At 41.5% G+C, this 19,619-nt stretch overlaps 1 protein-coding gene across 4 annotated transcripts in view; it reads left to right on the top strand.

The window, feature by feature from the left end:
* The window catches only part of LOC149236222 (plant/protein (DUF810)), a 371,664-nt gene that overhangs the window by 66,167 nt on the left and 285,878 nt on the right, over positions 1-19,619 (top strand). For all 4 annotated transcript variants that reach the window (XM_089372334.1, XM_089372336.1, XM_089372335.1 and 1 more), the window contains 2 exons: positions 19,133-19,300; positions 19,405-19,515. In XM_089372334.1, the coding sequence (XP_089228460.1) occupies positions 19,133-19,300; positions 19,405-19,515 (279 nt within the window). The remainder of the gene's footprint in view (positions 1-19,132; positions 19,301-19,404; positions 19,516-19,619) is intronic.

Here is a 19,619-nt window from a genome sequence, read left to right as displayed (position 1 = left end):
TTTGTCTTCGAAAGTATAGTCTAAAGATTGATGAGATATTCATCTTCATTTTGAGTGCCCTTTTTTAAAACTAAGTTACTTAAGTCAAGTGTAGCAAATGATGTCAATTTAATTTTCTTGACTTGGCAGCCCTAAGTTCATTTCAATGTCTTTTCTTGACTCCTCTGACTCAGAGAATGTTAGTTTTTGGTAGTAGCGGAACAAGTGTTCTAGTCCCTATAGTGTTTATGAGGCTAAGGAACACATTTTCTCCAATACCCAAAAAAGGTTTCGCAAGAAACTCCTCAATTAGATTAATTGGCCAATTATTAATTATTTTCCAGTAAACTAGATTGATTGAGGAAAATCGATTTTGCTCCAGAGACTCCTAGAAAAGTCACTTGATGGGGTCAAGATGATCTTAGCCATCGATTGGGATTAGATCATGGCCGTTGGTTGCTCAACAAGAGAGTATAAGAGCAAATCGACGGGGCCTCTGGAGACACACTTGAGATGTTCTACTTACCTATTTGCGATGATTAGCAAGGGCATAGTTGAAGTAGAGGGAGACACCAGCATCGGGCTTTTAACAGAGAATTTGGGAGAAGATTTCCAGAGAAGAATTCCATAGATTTTCTAGCATTACAGTGAGAGGAAGGGAGGCTGAATTTATCTGCAGAAAGGCTGTACTAGGCAGTGTGAGTTAGCCAGTGTGCAGATTTGGGTAGCAGATTGATTTCCAGTTTCCGGAGATAGGTGACGGAGGAAGTGCGACTTGCCTAGTGTGGGTTGCAAGAAAGAGTTTCTTGTAGTAGTGCGAATCCTAGTTTGGGTTGCAGGCATTTCGGGTTTTTCCAGTGCGTAGAGCGGGAAGGAGGTACGAATGACACTAAGGAGGCTGAGTTTATTTTGCAAAGGAAATGTGGATTTCCAGATTTATTTGCTAGTGGAGAAAATTGAATGCCAGAGCTTTTCCAGTAAGAGGCAATTAGTTATATGTTGTTTTTTGTAGCTTGGGAGATACTCCAAGCCTTGAGGATCGAGGGTTTGGAGGAAGGAGCTCCACAAGTGGCCTTGTGGGCTTGAAACCTAAGCTTGGGGTTTTGTACCCATCGATGCTGGGGCCAAAACCATGAAGGAAATTTGACATATGATGGATGAAGATGATAGAGGATGTCGAGATGAATCCAACGCATCGAGAATCATCGAAATTTGAGTTGTCAATCTTGAGTTATGAATTTTTGAAGTTAATGTGTGGTTGTGAGCCTACTAGGACAAGTCGGCTAGCATGTTAGAGTTCCCTTAAGGGCTAATGTCACACCCCACATGAAGAATATAAAAGGAGGTTGAGTGGAAGACTATTTTACACATCTAAGTGTATCCTTTTTCATGGATTAGCTCTGAAATTGAGTGCGGTTCTGAGGCAAGAGATAGGAGATAGTGCAATCGAGCTTTTGTGAGGGTATTCTCTACGTTTTTGGAGTAGATCTTCTATGGAATAGGCCACAGCCCAAGGCAACCAACAAGGTGACCTAAGGCCGAATTTTTGGGCAGAATTAAGGTGTCTCCCTCTCCAGCTCAGGCCATAACTAAGGAGGTAAGTTTGGAGCTGGTTTCTGTGCTTGTTTAAGTGTGTTTGTATCTCTGTTTGAGGCCGCAGGGCTTGCTGTAGCTACAAGAATGGTGGAAGGACCACATGAGAGGGTAGAGAGGGCTAGGAAGGCTCCTCAAGCCTAGCCATAGTCATATAGAGGCAACCACAGTTAGAATAGGGGTACTCTGTGTGTGTTTGAGGGCTGGTATGTTTGTTGTTAGTACAAGAGTGCTATAGGATGTTGTGAGGAGAGTCCTCAAGCCCTAAGCACAAAATTTGATGCCGAGTTTGGATAAGAAAGGGAGCAGCTCTTTGGGAGAGGACTACACGGTGTTTGGGCAGTGGTTTGGGGTTACTGTTGTGTGCCCTAACCAGTCCTGTGAATGCACAAATCCCAAGGCGAGGAGGCAACAACAATATATTGCAGATGCCTTCTTGATTGATGGAGGTATGCTAGTTGGATGGCAGTCCTAGATTAGGACAATTGTGGATATCCTAAGTAGTAGTCACATCAACAACTTATGTGTCATGTCAAGAGGAGCAATAGAAGGTTGCAGAATAGGTATGGTTGTCCTCTTGAGTTAATGTGACTTGCAAGTGAATGTGTGTCCTAGGAGAAGTTTGTTGACAGCCAAGAGGAAGGGCTTCATAGGTGTTGGATGCCCTAACTAGAGTGTAGATGCTACAACAAGGATTGGTGACTCATGGTCTGGTGGAGGGCAGCATGAGAGTGGACCAAGTTTGGATAGTGGATTGGGCATTTATGGTCTGTTGGAGGGCAACATGATAGCGCTCAAGTTGGAGCTCGGTGTGCACCATCTTCATGGACTTAGGTGGTTGCTAGAGTGGCAGTTGTAGAGCTCAAAGGTTTGATAAGCCAGGAGCATTTTTGAGTAGCCCTAGACTTGTCTGTGGAGAAGGATATCTACAACAGAAGATGGGCAATCATCCTAGTCCATGTTCATTGTGAGAGATGGACATCTTGTAGTGATAGGTGGCAGCCCTCTGTACACTATGTTAGTCTTCATTGGAGCAGTGCAGGAAGACTATAGTGGGCTGAAGTCCTCGAGTAGCTGAGCAACAATATGCAGTTGTGAGTTGTTCACAAACAAAGTTGTGAACAACTCGACAAGAATTTTGATGTGTTGTGCCCTTGATCGACTAAAGCACAACTAATGAGTAGACTAGATGAGCCAAGGTTCAATGCCCAGATGGATGTTGAAAGTTGGTACCGGAGGACAGGTGGTTCCCTAAGGCTTTGATCTTTGGCCTAGGGAAAAGTGTCCAAAAGAATTTAATTTTTCTCCTAAAGTGACTTTATAATTTTTATAAAGTCAAATCTAATTTAAAAGTGACTTTAAGTGATAAAGTTACTAAAGTCTAATTTTAAAGTGACTTTAATAAAGTCAATGTAAAATTAGAAAGGAAAAGTGACTTTGGAAATAAATGACTAAGTGGGTCTTTATTAAAGTGGGGTGAATTAAAAAATATAAAGTGAGATTTAAATGAGCATTTAATCTCAGCCCTAGATTTCAATCTATTTCAGCCATTGGATTAAGAGATCACCCAAAAGTCACTTAGGGTTGGATTAAGGGAGGTAAAGGAGGAAAAGGTCATTCATTCTTTCATGAGCAGATTGAGAGAGAGAGAGAAAGAGAGCAAGGGAGATTTCTGGACAGGGAGGAGAAGGAGGCAGCAACTTGGCACACATACCAAGGCAACATCTAAGCAAATCCATACAGCTGAATGAGCAAATAATAAAAGGCAGATTTTTTGCACAGAAATCAAGGGCCGTACAACTGATTTTCTGCACAAAAATCGAGGTCCGTACAGTCCGTACAGTCGTCCGTACAACAGTCAGTACAGTCCGTACTGTAGCCGTACAACAATTTTCAGTGTTTTGTTTTGCTGTTTGGAAATTTTCAGTGGGCTGTGAGGCTCGAAATTGAGATAAGTTGTAAAATTTGTTTGCTGAATTTTTCGCTGAATAGTTCACTGTAAAAGGCATTTTCCAGAAATAAGAAAGAACTCTCGAACTGGTTTTCCTCAGGATTTGTAGGGAGTTTTTCCAGGGTCACCTTGACCAAAAGTCTCTGTGTTTAAATGTGTTTTAATGGTTGTTTGTACCTGCTGATTTTTATTTCAGCATTTTCCAGCATTCTGTAAAATTTCCAGAATTTGTGTTTTCAGCAAAAATTTATTTTTTCAGTTGTTGAATGTATGGATATGGGAAAGGCCATTTAACTGTATGGGAGAAATAAGGTGAAACTGAAAACCGGGGTGGGAAATGAGAAATTTTTACATGGTATCAGAGCTGAGTGCTGAAGTGCAGTTTGGGACAGCAAGAAAGAAAATTACAGCCTGCTGATTTTTCACTCAAAAAATTCCAGCAAGCTGATTTTTCACAAATAGCGGTTTTATCTTTACTACAACAGTGCTATTTTTTCAAGTTTAGGACAGCAGGATGTGATTGGGATTGAGGGTGGAGGATAGGTTGGATAGGCATACATATTACAGCGTTTGGAAGGAGAGAATGCAGAGTATCTTTGAGGAGGCTGAAGTCTGGGACATCATTGTGCATACCACACAAAATCCTGTTGTTGTGCCTACTGATGCCACTCAGTTGGCTGAGTATAATAAAAAGAACAACAAGGGTAAGAGACTGATTCTAGACAGAGTCAAAGACGATTGCATTCCTCATGTGAGAGGAAAGAGAAATGCCCATGAAATGTGGACAGCATTGTCCAATCTCTACCAGAGTACCAATGAGAACCGGAAAATGGTCTTGAAGGAGAAGTTGAAGACTATTAAGATGGGTAATGATAGTGCAGCTGGATATCTCACAAAGATTACTAATGTGAGAGATGAGTTGGCAGCAGTTGGAGAGGACATTCCACCCACTGAGTTGGTGCGGATTGCAGTGAATGGCCTCCCCCGTTCATGGATGAACTTTGCTGATGGGGTTTGTGCACGTGAGACCCTTCCCACATGGGAGAGGTTTTGGGATGATTGCATTCAGACAGAGATCAGGAAAGGTCAGCTTGGGGCAGCCAAGCCAGTTGAGCAGGATGAGGATGTAGCACTGTCGGCAGGAGGCAAGAAAGGCAAAGGGAAGAAGCAGGCTTCCACAAGCAATGGTGGGGGCAAAGGAAAAGGTAAAGGTAAACAGGGTGACACACAGAAGGACTATTCCAAGGTGAAGTGTTGGAATTGTCAAAAGATAGGACACTATGCAGTTGTGTGTCCGGAGAAGAAGAAGAAGAAGGGGAAGAACCAGAACGTGGTAGCTTCAGCAGAGGTTGAGGACTTTGCAGTTCGTTTTGACCGAGAGTTTGGGTTCACTGCGTATGAGTCCTCTAGTGCAGGATCACCTGCCACATAGGTTCAGAGGGAGCATGCTTTTCCCTCGATTAGCGAAGCATCTTCGGGTATCTGGTATGTGGACAGTGGGGCTTCACGTCACATGACAGGAGTCCGTGAGTACTTCTCAGAGCTTTCAGAGAGTGGCACTGATATTGAGGTAGTACTCGGTGATGACAGAGTTGTCAGAGCAGTCGGGGTGGGGACATTGACATTTCAGAGGGAGTCCAAACCTCCCTTGAAGGTGTCAGATGTTCTTTATGTGCCAGGGATGAGGAAGAACCTCATATTCGTCTCAGCTTTGGAGGACAGATGATATGAGGTACTATTCAGGGGAGGACAGGTGTTGATGTATCCAGGGGCACTCCAGCTGATTTAGCTAGAGTGATAGGTGTACGCCATGCAAAGGTGTAAAGTTTGCATTCCAGTCCCTTGTGGCATTGAGCAGTAGTACCGACAGCAGAGCTAGCAGTTCTGAGCTATGTGAGATTTGACACCGCAGGATGGGACATATGTATCATGGAGCCTTGAGGACATTGCGGGAGATCACTACAGGTGTACCAGATTTTAGTACTGATCACTTTGATACTTGCAGAGGATGTGCGATGGGCAAGTTTGCCAAATCCCCTTTTACCAGCAGTGACAGCAGAGCGACTGGGATACTTGATTTGATTCGGAAATGTGAGCGGTCGGATGTCTCATGTTTCCTTGAGTGGATATGAGTACTATGTTTTATTCATTGATGATCACTCCAGGAAGACCTGGATTTATTTCTTGAAGACCAAGAGTGAGGTCTTCAAGCGGTTTCAGGAGTTTAGAGCTCTTGTGGAGACACAGACAAGTCAGAAGATCAAGTCCCTGAGGTCAGACAATGGAGGAGAGTACACCCTTGGAGAGTTTGTTGACTATTGTGCAGAGGCAGGCATTAGGAGGGAGTTCACTGTTCCTTACAACCCCCAGCAGAACGGGGTTGTGGAGAGGAAGAACAGATCCATCGTAGGGGCTGCCAAAGCCATGTTACATGATCAGGGGTTGCCATTGTTCTTGTGGGAAGAGGCCTGCAATACAGCTGTTTACTTGTAGAACAGGAGTCCGCATCGTGCCTTGGGGCACATGACTCCGGAGGAGGCTTTTTCTGGGAAGAAGCCTGATATTGGTCATCTTCGTATCTTTGGATGCATTACATACTCCTACATACCCAAGGAGAAGAGGACCAAACTAGAGCCCACCGCAGAGAAGGGTATCTTTGTGGGCTACAGTGAGACCTCAAAGGACTTTCGGATTTACATTCCCGCACATAGGAGAGTTGTTGTCAGACGGGATGTGAAGTTCGAGGAGGACAGGGCTTTTAGGAGATCACGAGAGTTAGAGTATCTGGATCAGCCAGACCCTCAGCAGCGGTTGAGTCAGTCGCAGGGATCCAATGGGCAGGGATTAAGAGGATCTGGAGGTACATCTATGAGGATGTCATGTCCGTCAGTGAGCAGTGGCTCATCGAGCCAGAGGGGTGGTGCTCCAGGCAGCATGCAGAGCAGTTCACAGAGTAGTTCACTAGGGAGTCCACTGATGGATAGTTCACACGGTACCTCAGCTTCTACAGGTTCAGGTGCAGGCAAGAGGACAACAGACAGACAGTCAGGAGTTCAGGCTCCTGATGATGATGGGGAGGAGGAGTTTCATCCTCCTATGGGAGAAGTGCACTCAGGGAAGAGGAAGCCCAAGTGGCTTCAGGACACCTTGAGAGATGCCACATCTGTTGCTGAGCCTAAGAGGCCGGTCAGAGAGAGTAGACCACTTGAGAGGTTTTGTAGCTATATGGCAATGGTTACCAGCATCCTTGACTCTGAGCCTTCTAGCTATGAGGAGGCAGCTAGCCAGTAGGTTTGGAGAGAGGCCATGCAGGAGGAGTTTCTTCTATCACGAAGAATGATGTTTGGGAGGTGGTGCGAGGCTGAGGGCAAATCCGTGGTTACTTCCAGATGGCTTTACAAGGTAAAGCATGTTGCAGATGGCAGCATTGAGAAATTCAAAGCAAGGTTTGTGGCTAGAGGATTCTTCCAGGTAGAGGGAGTTGATTATGAGGAGACCTTCGCTCCCGTGGCTCGATATACTTCGATCCGCTCCATTATATCGATAGCAGCAGAGATGGGTTGGAAGATCCACCAGATGGATGTGAAGACTGCATTTCTCAATGGCTTCATACAGGAGGAGGTGCACATTGAGCAGCCACAGGGCTTTGAGGTGCATGGGAAGGAGTCCCATGTGTGCAGATTGAAGAAGGCCCTTTATGGCCTGAAGCAAGCTCCTAGAGCTTGGTACTCCAAGATAGATACATACTTGCAGGGGTTGGGTTTCACAAAGAGTGAGGCAGATCTGAACCTTTACTTTATTGTGATAGGTGAGGAGCCTCTCATTTTGGTGCTGTATGTGGATGACTTGGTCATTACAGGTGCAGAGAGACTCATAGAGCACTGCAAGAGAGATCTTGCGGCGGAGTTTGAGATGAAGGACATCGGCTTGATGCATTAATTTTTGGGTTTGGAGGTGTGGCAGGAGGAGGGGCATTTCTTCCTGGGGCATGGGAAGTATATTGTGGACATCCTTGGCAGATTCCACATGGAGGATTGTAGACCCATGTCGACATCGATGATCACCAACTGGAAGAAGCTTCATGCTTCGAATTCCGAGTTGGTGGATCCCACATTGTACAGGCAGATTGGTTCCTTGATATATTTGGTCAACACTAGACCAGATATTTGTTTTGCAGTCAACACGATGAGTCAGTTTATGTGTGAGCCTAGGAAGGTTCACTGGGTGGCTGCAAAACACATTTTGCGGTACTTGCAGGGGACAGTGGATTATGGTCTGGACTACAGGCAGGGGGATGGAGTGAGATTGACAGGTTACACTGATTCTGATTGGGCAGGTTGTGCTTCTGATAGGAAGAGCACTTCAGGGTGCTGTTTTGGGTTGGGTTCAGCAGTAGTGTCATGGTTAAGCCAGAAGCAGTAGTCAGTAGCATTGAGTTCAGTGGAAGCAGAGTATATGGCAACGAGTCTAGCTAGTTGTGAGGCCATCTGGCTTCGCAAGATGTTGTTTGGCTTATTTGGTCAGCCGTTGAGACCTTCAGTGATTTACTGTGATAATCAGAGTTGCATTAAACTCACGGAGAATCCAGTATTTCATGACAGGTCAAAGCATATCGGGATCAAATATCATTTCATCGGAGACTGTGTTCAGAAGGGCGCTGTGAAGCTTGAGTATATTCCCACTGATGAGCAGGTTGCAGATATTCTTACCAAAGCCTTACCACGGGGCAAGCATGACTACTTCAGAGACAAGATGGGTGTGGTGAGGAACACCTTCCCCGGTAAGAGGGAGTGTTGAAAGTTGGACAAGTGGTTCCCTAAGGCTTTGATCTTTGGCCTAGGGAAAAGTGTCCAAAAGAATTTATTTTTTCTCCTAAAGTGACTTTATAATTTTTATAAATTCAAATCTAATTTAAAAGTGACTTTAAGTGATAAAGTTACTAAAGTCTAATTTTAAAGTGACTTTAATAAAGTCAATGTAAAATTAGAAAGGAAAAGTGACTTTGGAAATAAATGGCTAAGTGGGTCTTTATTAAAGTGGGTGAATTAAAAAATAGAAAGTGAGATTTAAATGAACATTTAATCTCAGCCCTAGATCTCAATCTATTTCAGCCATTGGATTTATGGATCACCCAAAAGTCACTTAGGGTTGGATTAAGGGAGGAAAAGGAGGAAAAGGTAATTCATTCTTTCATGAGCAGATTGAGAAAGAGAGAGCAAGAGAGCAAGGGAGATTTCTGGACAGGGAGGAGAAGGAGGCAGCAGCTTGGCACACATACCAAGGCAACATTTAAGCAAATCCGTACAGCTGAATGAGCAAACAGTAAAAGGTAGATTTTTTGCACAAAAATCAAGGGCCGTACAGCTGATTTTTTGCACAAAAATCGAGGTCCGTACAACAGTCCGTGCAGCCCGCACAGCTGTCAGTACAGTCTGTACTGTAGTCATACAACAGTTTTCAGTGTTTTGTTTTGCTGTTTGGAAATTTCCAGTGGGCTGTGAGGCTCGGAAATCGAGATAAGTTGTAAAATTTGTTTGCTGAATTTTTTGTTGAATATTTCTCACTGTAAAAGGCATTTTCCAGAAATAAGAAAGAGCTCTCGAACTGGTTTTCCCCAAGAGTTGTAGGGGGTTTTTCCAGGGTCACCTTGACCAAAAATCTGTGTTTAAATGTGTTTTAATGGTTGTTTGTACCTGCTGATTTTATTTTTATTTTTATTTATTTATTTATTTTATTTTATTTTATTTATTTATTTTTTTCTGCATTTTCCAGCATTTTGTAAAATTTCCAGAATTTGTGTTTTCAGCAAAAAATTTTTTTTTCAGTTCTTGAATGTATGGATATGGGAAAGGGCATTTAACTATATGGGAGAAATAAGGTGAAACTGAAAACGGGGGTGGGAAATGAGAATTTTTTACAATGGACTTGGAGCATTGATAGAGGTAGTTGCTGCAGATTGGGAGCCGAAGGACTAGGCAGGTATAGGGTACAACCGAGAGGAGCTAAGAGAGCGCGCTACAGCTAGATGGTCAGATTATTTTGTTGAGGGTAGATTGGTTGTTGATGGACTGACACCAAGCCCTAGTGCTGTATTCTTGTACTAGTGGATGTATGATGGCCATTATCCCTGGTATGAGAGCCCTAGACTGTTGTATTATTCAGGTTGATTAATATAACGAAGTTGGGTTATTTTACAAAATTGTAAAAAGTTGTCTATATTTTGTGCACTAGTAGATTTAATGATGTTTATATTCCGCTGTGCAAAGTAGTTTCATTGTGATTCTTGGTTTGGTAGCATCAGTGATTTAAGATTCTGTCTTAGGCACTAGAATCGTGGAAAAACAACACGGTATTAGAGTGTGTCTGAGCTACTTTGAGGGTGTTAGTTTTTGTAGCATCGGATATGTTATAGCCACGAAATTTGGTGGAGAGGCTATACTACATGAGATCTCCAAAACCCAGAAATCGTTTATGGAAATTCCACCTAGAGATGACTTAATTAGATTATTAACCAAATTTTTAATGTTTCTTAAGTCTAAACTTAGGAAAACTGGTTAATTAATTGAATTAATTAAGTCAAGGTGCGAATTATCTAGAAACTCACACGGATCGATCCAAAAATGATCTGAGCCATCGATTCAGATTTAATCTTGGCCGTTGGAGTCCCAACAGGAAGATATAAGAAGGGATTGATGTGGTAATGGAATCAGTTGGAGAATTCGATTTTTCAAAGTAGCAACAGTCAGTTGCCGGAGAGTTCGAGCTTTAGTGAGGAAGCAGAGACAGTGAGGGGCAAAGACTGTTTGGTAGGAATTTTTCTAGATTCAGAGAAGCAGCAACAAGGAGGACGAGTTATTCCTAGTGAGAAAGCGTAGTTACTTTAGAAAAGCAATTCAATATGGGTGGAGGAAAAATCGATTAAGCTTCTAGAGGCCGGGAAAGTCTTCCAGAGGGCCAAGAAGGCTAGATGCTGAGGCTAGAAGGGTAGACAACTAGCTTGGAGGAGGATGTTGGGCCTGAAGACCATAAAAAATTGCAAACCCTCGCCAAAAATTGAATTTGCCTTGGATCCTTCAATTTTTCTGCAAAATTCTTGAGTAGCTGGCCGTGCAAAAATTTGTAGAGGCTAGATCTTTTTACCCGCCATTTTTTCAATGATATCCCTAGGAGAAATTTTTTCTCCAATGATGGTTCTCAGCCAACAACCAACAACCCCTTGCAACCACCATCTAGCTCATTGTGCCATTTCTTCGCCAGCTGAGCCAACCACATGGTCCCTCACCCATCTGTCATGATCGTATGTTTGAAGGTGGGCCTCCCAAACCTAAAGGTATGCCTTGTCATTTGGTGATTGATTATTTTAGTTTACTTATCATGGAAACTCTTGGGCATGGATAAATGGGGGAATTTTGCGAAAAGAGTGGACTAGTTCTGTGCTCTTGTCCCCTTGGTCTCTTTTGGATGTTAACCTTGGACCCTAGTCCCTTGGGATCTCTTTTACTGACCTTTGGGCTTTAAAAAAATTGTACTACATGGGAAACCCCGATTTTGGTTGCATGGTCCCGCTCCCTGATCTACATATATCATCCCCCTTCCGCTCGTTCTAATCCCATTCATCTCTCCTCCCACCTGGGTCCACAAAGGGTCAGCGACCCCCTCCCCTTTGCCCACACCTTGGATCGGGCCTGGAATGATGCCTGGAGGTTGATGCAAAATAAAAGAAAATAAAATAGCATAATTGGCCCCATTGAACAGGAAATTGTGCCACAAAATGCAAAAGATGGCCAGGACAAAAACATTTAGCACGTGGGCAAAAGCCAATACATGAGCTCTACCCCCTTCCATGGCCATCACCCTGGTTCCTATAGGCCCTAGATGAGCCTTCTCTATCATTCAGGAACCCATGATTGCACCAACCACTGATGGGCGATGAACTGCTCCACCTTAAAGGGGGTATCCATTGCTATACTTTACACATCATGCTCTCATTCCCTTAAGCCCCGAGCAATTAACTGAAAAAAATCATAAAATGAAAAAGAAATATGAAGAAGGGTGGAAAGATCAAGGCTAGGGTAACTCATGTACCACAATTTCTCCCACCTACACATCATTTACCCAAGTATGGGCTTCCCTTTCATTAGCTACCCTTTTACCATGGCATGTGATTCAGGTTTTCCCCTTAATCCCCTACTTCGTTCCATCACTTTATCACATGCCACCAACATTTGAAGGAGGTACCGTGGAAATACCCTCCCCTTTAGAAGCAAAAACCACCTAATAGGGCGCTTGATTAACCCCCCTTTGAGCTTGGAGACATTTTCACATGCCAAAGCCCACTATGGAAGGGCATGCCATTGTGAATTAACCACCTGTTTTCCATGGATTGTAAACTCTTTTACTTGATTTCTTTAATGACTTCGTGTACTGGAGGGTGAGAGGACGCATTGGATCTTATGGAGGATGACATATTGCCTCCATTTTGGGTTTGGTTTCCCTATACGGGGTCCTAACCCTCTAGAGGGCTACATTGGCACATGTAGGGTATGTGTAGAGAGCCGTGGGCCTCCACAACAGCAGATAGCATTCCATGGATACACAGAGTCATTCAGAGATTGCTCGTGGTTCACCTATTGGACAAGGAAGATGCATCGGGTTCACCATGCCCAGCTCGCTCCATAGTTTTAACTTTTACCATACACTTGGAAGATGGTCCCGAATCTATATGATGATATGACATCACTTATATCATCATCCAAGCCCTTGCAGATGGTCTACAGGCATCTTCGATCTGTTTGGAGACCCATGAGGACATTTGTGTGCCCCCACATCCATTTGGGAGCACCACAGGTTTATTACTTGGAGAACAAGGGGCCAACCCCTTGTCCACTTTTTTTGGAGTCCTATTTCACATTATGGTACCTATGGACTTCATTAGGCATCCTCTAAGACCCAACGACACATGTTAGTGATCATTTGACTCTCTTGAGAGTCTTACTTCTTTATTATCGAGCGAGTTTGGTGGGCTTCTCACCAAAAGTGCTTGTTATTTTGCACATTATTTTATTCTAGGGGCTAAATGAGGCCAAAATAAGCTAAATCGAATTCATTAGAGATTGTATAAATAGATGATGAGTTGATTCATTCTCTCATCATCACTTGGATTGGATCATTCTCTCTTGTGGGATTTTCGCTTTTCTTTTTGGAGGATGAAATTGGATGGAAGGATGAATTTTGATGTTTGGATCTCTTCATTTTTGTCTTGGAGCTTCTATATTGGCATATGATGATGATTGAATATACTTGTTCTCACATGTCAGTGCTCTTTTAATGCTATTTTGTCTTTTTCTTATGTCACATGCATGTTGCTGGGGAATTTCGCTATACTAGGCTGAATTTGCTGCTTTTCTTTTGTGAAAGGCTGGAAATTTGTCTTTTATTAGCATTGCATCATGTCATGGGCCATGTTTGAATAAGTGAATGCTCCTAGAGATATTTCGTTAAAATTTTATCTCGATAAGTCATCACATATTGTATATCGAAGTATAAAGACCTTGAAGCAATTGTCTCATGCCCTAATTGCCATGCAAAATTGTGGTAAAGGCCTCCTTGACCAAGTGAAATCATTCCAAGCATTGGAATCATCTTGAATCCTTTTCCCCCAAAGGATTAGGCACTGATCCTCCATAGGTGATCACCTAAAAGCATATTTTTCTCACGTTTCTCTTTTTTTCTAGGCCTAGCCTACATAGATCAGCTAGGGAATCAACTATCTCACAACCAATCCATCCAAACACTTCGATTTTTGGTCCACATTTGCGTTGAAGTTTGTTCGAGAGGCCCTCCAAATTTCAAGCAAATCCAATGGTGGGATCTCGAGATATTGCAAGCCCTAGCTCGAGGACTGTTTCTTGCCCTAGGTTTCCTTAGGCTAGTAGCCTCATAGGGGTCATTACATTACTTTCTTTGAAGACTCTTCCTTTGATCCCTTTCTCCTCCCCAATTAGGTCAAGCATACCCTTGATTGATTAACTCCACCCCCTTGACCTAATTGTGTGTCCACTTGGTCTCATGTGGTCTCATAACCTCTTGAAGACAACTTCATAAGGACCACTTGGAATCCAAGTTTCCACAAAGATTTCTTGGACTAGGCCCCTCCATTTCATGTCTCGTTTACAAAACCCTAGCCCTTGAAATCCGTTGGCCCTTCTTAAAGAGCCTTACACCTTCCTTTTCAAGCAAGCAAACCACAATTTGAGTCTCCCTTGCGAATATGCCTTTAGGAATCACTCCTTGCCCTTTATTGACTCATTTATCTAGGTGATTCCCTTCATACTGGGTCTCCTCCCATCGGTGAAAGTCCGTAAAGAGTAGGGAGCTTTAGCTGAGGTGATAGTGGACTATTGCTCCATTGTTGCCTTTGACCTAGCAATTTCCCCTCTAGGATCAGCTTATAGGACACCTGCTAGTTTGAGCGATAACAGATCTTACCCTCAAGGGCCTAGATGTAACTCTAATCCAACTCTCTTCCTTTAATCTCACCTGCACAAATAAATTTACAATAACCCAAAACCCTAATATATACAAAATTTCAAAAATTCCAAAACCTGAAAAAAACTCCCGCTCAAAACAAGGGTTAGAAAATAAAATAATTTACAGATCTATTATACAAAATTATATGTACAAAATATACAAGTGTACAATGCTTAGAGAAATTTTGAGAAATATTTTTTTTGTAGATTTTGGCGATAGCTAGATGTATTTCGAAAATAAATGTCAAGCCACAACCTTAGGAAGTTAGAAAACCATATAAAATATTCAGGATCCAAACATAGTTGGTTTGTGCCCACAGTTTGTGAACTTGGAGCCCAAGGGCTGGGGAACTTGCAAACACTATATAATTTCTCGAGAATAAACCGTTAAAACAACAATGAATTGGATTACCTAAGATAAACCCAAAACTTATCAATAGAATGTTTTTATCATCTAAAATGAAATTACGATTTAATAAAAATTTAAAGCACAATATATGAATGCCTGTACCCAGGACATACCACAAATCAGTAGAACAGGGAGACCACTACACCCCAAAGACTTTTATTATGATTATTCAAAACGTTCCCAACGAGACAATAACTTTACATCAACTTTTACAAAGTTACATTAGCCAAAGATCAGTTGGCTTGAGACACAAATGAGCTCTAATTTATAGATAAATCCTCCAAGTGGAAAATAAAGACTAGTTGTCTTGATCACTGTCAAAATAATCTCGGTCGTTGATATATCTTTGATGATCTTTTAATCTCTGCCTTCGAAATAATTATTTTGGGAGGAATTTTCGAATTTCTCATTAAACCCAATTTTTATTAGCTCAAAAATAATTATTTTGAGGCCCAAACGTCCAATTTTTTTGAAATTTCCAATGGGGGACTTCCAAAAATTAATTTCTTTAAGACCCACGAAATTTTCCACTTGGAAAATTTAATTTTTGTAGCAATTTAATTTTCGACTCTAATTAATTAATTTTCTGGCTTAGGATTAATTTTTATTTTTGCTAGAACAATTAATTAATTGACACTTGAGGGGATTAATTATTTTTCCACTTTTAAATATTTTAGCCATAGTGTCTAAGTATGAGGGACCATGCACTAAAGTATTTTTTACATAAGATTTTACAAAATTCAACCCTCAAATGGGGAATGGCTGTTCGTTATAGACCCTCAATTAATTTTCCCAATTTTGCATCTCAATATAATCTAATAGACCAAGTGACTTATAATAAAATAATTTAGCCAATTAGCTTAAATTATTCCCAAATCATTTTTACAGAAGACTTGACTAAAACACTAGGACTCTCCTAAGACTTTGACGATAAATCCCACCCTAGCATTGGGGTGAGGTTGGAGGGAAAAACTTTGCCGATCAACCGTGTTTAGAAACATAGATGAATTAGTGAGACGAAAAACCTCCTAGGATGAAATTTGTTGCCAAAATAATAGGCGTATCTACGTTGTTACATACATACACGGTCTTACTAGCATCATTTACATTACAAACTTGTAGAATGGGTTTACAATGACTCAATAACTGATGGCTGATGATATCGATCTTTTGAAGAAAAAATATGGTACCACTACTTCCTTGGAACTTTGACAAAATGTGTGCAACATTTCTCTTTCTTAGCTTGTGTAGATCTCTAGGAGGATTGCAAGGTTTCATTTTGAGGAGCATTGCTTGAAGATCAAGAACATGTCATTGGAGCTTTTCTTGTCAAAATTCTTCTCTACTTTCCTCTCTCTCAGCTTCCATAACAAGGAGCTTCCTTCTGAGAACCCATTGGTTGAGAAATCATACATTTTGAGGAAAGCAAAGTGTCCCATTTGGGGACTTCTCATTGTACTTTTTTGGAAGCATTTGTAATTGTTCTTCCTTTATATTTAGTTTATTTTGAGGAGGAGTAATTGCTCTTTGAGCCCCTTTGTAAACTCCCCTCAAAAATCCAAGTCCTCTTTTCATTAGAGGGCTTTGTCATTTTAATAAAATAACAAAATTTCTTTGAGGGAGCTTGAGGATCATCCTCTTGGCATCCCACCTCTCTCTTGGGAGAGGATCCTTGCATGTATGTGATCTGAAATTTTGTTTAAGGTGACTTAGTTTTCGGCAGTTTATCTTCACTTTTCACATGCCATAGATCTAACATTTCACTCTCTCACTTTGGTTAATTTAAGCAATTCATCTTCTCACTTTATCTTGTCTTTTGGGAGCAATTTCTAATCTGATTTTGCAGCTGATTATAATTCATTTTGCAGCTGATATAACTTGTTCTTCTTGCTGATATATATCTTCTTTCATGCTCTTAAGTTCATAGTTTAATTTCATGATCTTGTTCACATGTAATGTTGATCCATATCTCATGCTGATTTGCTGATTTTAACACTTAATTTGCAGCCATATTCTAGCCAATGTTTTTAAAACCGCAACCGGCGACCAGACCGGTCCACCTAATGAACTAGTTTACCGACCGGAACCAGTCTAACCGGGACTGGTTTGGTCTAAACGAACCGGTTTTAGAAAAATACATTAAATAATTAATTTTTAATGAAACAAAATTATTTTTAAGATTTAAAACCATGATTCCAAGCCAATAGAGACAAAATATGCAAAGTTTGCTCATTTATATACCATGTAAAGGTGAATATATCAAAATGGCACCGAGTGCAGTACATATCATCGATAAAATAGCAAAATACATAAGCAATGAGGCTCTGAATGGCCTATAAAGTCCAAAAACAATGCTGCAAGCTATGAGGCCATTGGCCTACTACAAGTCTACAATGTACACATGATCAATCATCAAGTTCATCACCACTACTAGCCACAGGATCATCATCAAGAGCTACATAGACATCATCTGGTTCAGAGTCTGAGGATGCCTTAGCCTGATTTGCAACCTCAGTAGCAATGCCACCAATAACAATGGAAGTGGACCTAATGGAACCACGAGTTTGTCGACCTACACGGCTAGTGCCTTCCATTGGTTCTTTGCCTTTCCTTGATGCCGCTACTGATCCTGGTTCTGATGCCGCCACAAAATCTGCTTCATCCCCCACTAAAGCCATGTCGATATCAAAATCAGCCTCAAACACAAGATCTTCAGTCTCCTCCATCCATTCTGATGTTGGATCAATATCGTTCGTCACTACTCCAGCAAAAACTCAACACTCTCCAAGCTCCCAAGCAAACTCACAAACGCTCATAAACACTCCAAATCAGATGTGTGAGACAAATGAGAGGGAGAGGGGCCTCTTAAAGGCTTGGAGAGGGTGTTTTTGGAGGGAAAGCTCCCTTAATTTCCCTCCAAAACCCCTAAACTACCTTGGAAAAGCCGCACTGTGGGTCCTCTGTGGGCATGGCAGGTAATCGGCTGGTATAGGACAGAACTGGCCGGTTTGCTACAAACCGGCCGGTTCTGTCCTAAACCGGCCGGTTAGGGCCAAATTCTCGCCACAACGCCTTCTTAACCAGGTTTTTCAACCGTTCCAACTGGTGGCCCTGCTGACTGGCCAGTTAGATCAGTAACCGGTTAGCTAGGCCGGTTTTAAAAACTATGATTCTAGCATCTTTTAGTTTCCACTTCATTGATTTATCCAAGTATTTCCTTTCCTAAAACTTGTGAATGAGTATATTTCCTTGGGACATCTTGCAATACTTCACATTTTGGGATACTATCTTTACTTGCAAAACATTACTGCATCACAACTTGCACTACTAAAGTCATAAGGCACTGGTCTACTTACATTTCCTTGCAGGATATTTATATTGTTATACTGATTTACTCACATTTTGATGTTAATGCTCATGTTTACTTGTACTTGCTAAATTCTTCATTTCATTGCTTCAAGTTACATATCTCAATTTGTTGAATGGTTGATGCTCTAACTTATCTACTAATAATCTCCTAGAACTTGTTAGTTTAACAAGCTTCCTTTAGAAACCATCCTTAGAGTCCAACCCCCTTCACTTTAGCTAGGAGAGAGCCTAGATAGAGAGAGTTGGGATTAGGTGACAACCCCTTCTCTGAGCTTTTCCACCAAGGCCACATCTAGTGGGGTTGAGGATTTTTCTCACATTAATTTAGGTGTGTAAGCAAGGCAGCAACAGGTCCATGGACTTCTAGCACCAACCCCTGCCCCACAAAGAATTGCGGGAATATTCTAACCCTACTTTAATGGATGAAGTTGTTATTATGCCCTACCTTTGTCACATGAAGCTATTTTAGCAGTTTCATCCATTACCTTGGCTCCATACAACAAAGTCACCCAGACTATTTGTGTTTGCACCTGCCCATGTTGAACACATAGGTGATTTTGTCTCTTTACATGGTCAGAGTGGCACTATTCCATATAGTTGGCGCTAGTTGGTTCGTACATCCTTATTGTGGACTCCAATTATTGAAGCTCCACACATTATGATTATACTTATTAATTAAAAGGTTGGAGTGAGAATTATGATCTTTCATGCTGAAAAGCTTATTATTGTGATGAAATTGCCTGTGTAAATTTGTGATTTCATTTTCAAATGCATCTTGTTTGCCACTTGGTTGCATGTACTTAGTTAAGTGGATATAGCAGTTTTATAACTAAGTCTAATTCCCTTTTAGCCCAAAAATACAGTCCATAGAGGACTATCCATTTCCTTAACTGCAACTTCTGTTAAACACTCGGCTGCTTCTCCTCCTTTATGCCTACCAATGGAGATACTCAACCTACAAGGAACCCATTATTGGTGTTTATATATTTTGCTTGTTTTATAGCATACAAGGAACACATCTATTTTAAACATGGATGGAATTCATATCGAGTTAAAATTTTGGTTTTCTAGATTGTAAACACACTTGGCACAAGAAAAAAGACTTTGGCTGGGGCCAAAAAAGGAAACAAATGGCATTTTTTCCACTATTTTTTGCAACAGTTGTTCCATTTTGTAATAACTTATCTGTCTGCTTGCAGGACCTCATATGCTATGTTGGGATTATGTTACATATTATGAAGTGAAACTCAAATAAATTCTTCTGATTCATGAACACATTTCTTTTGCATTCCTTTATTTCAGATTTCTGAAGCCAGTGATAGGAGAACAAGGGAAGGTTTGCTCCATGCTGCTACAGGTAGAGTGGGCAAACGGATGGACACTCTCTTGGTTCCTCTGGAACTCTTGTGTTTTCTGTCACAGTCTGATTTCTCTGACAAAAAAACATATTTGCGGTGGCAAAAGCGGCAGGTGATGAATCCTCACAACATTTTGTATCAGGAATATCACCACTCTTTGATGCTCATCTCTTGCTTTATTTTATCTAATACCCGCTTACTTTCCATATGTGTCAGCTAAATATGCTAGAAGAAGGACTTCTGAATCACCCTGCTGTTCGTCTTGATACATCTGAAAGAATTGCAACTGAATTGAGAGTCCTCCTAATGAAGATTGAAGAAGCTGAGGTACATGCTTGTGAGAGGTAACAAATCCTTTAATTGTATTTCAGTGCAGCCAAAGGATTTATTTATTGTGTTAGGATCGTTGGTGTCAAATGTGTGTCGTTCTC

Source organism: Pinus tabuliformis, chromosome 8 (genome assembly GCF_031772625.1).
Source record: "Pinus tabuliformis cultivar Carrire ecotype Pingquan chromosome 8, CPIR1, whole genome shotgun sequence".
NCBI classification, from domain to species: Eukaryota; Viridiplantae; Streptophyta; class Pinopsida; order Pinales; family Pinaceae; genus Pinus; species Pinus tabuliformis.
The sequence above is the reverse complement of the archived record's forward strand: the minus strand, read 5'-3'. Positions and strand labels throughout refer to the sequence as shown.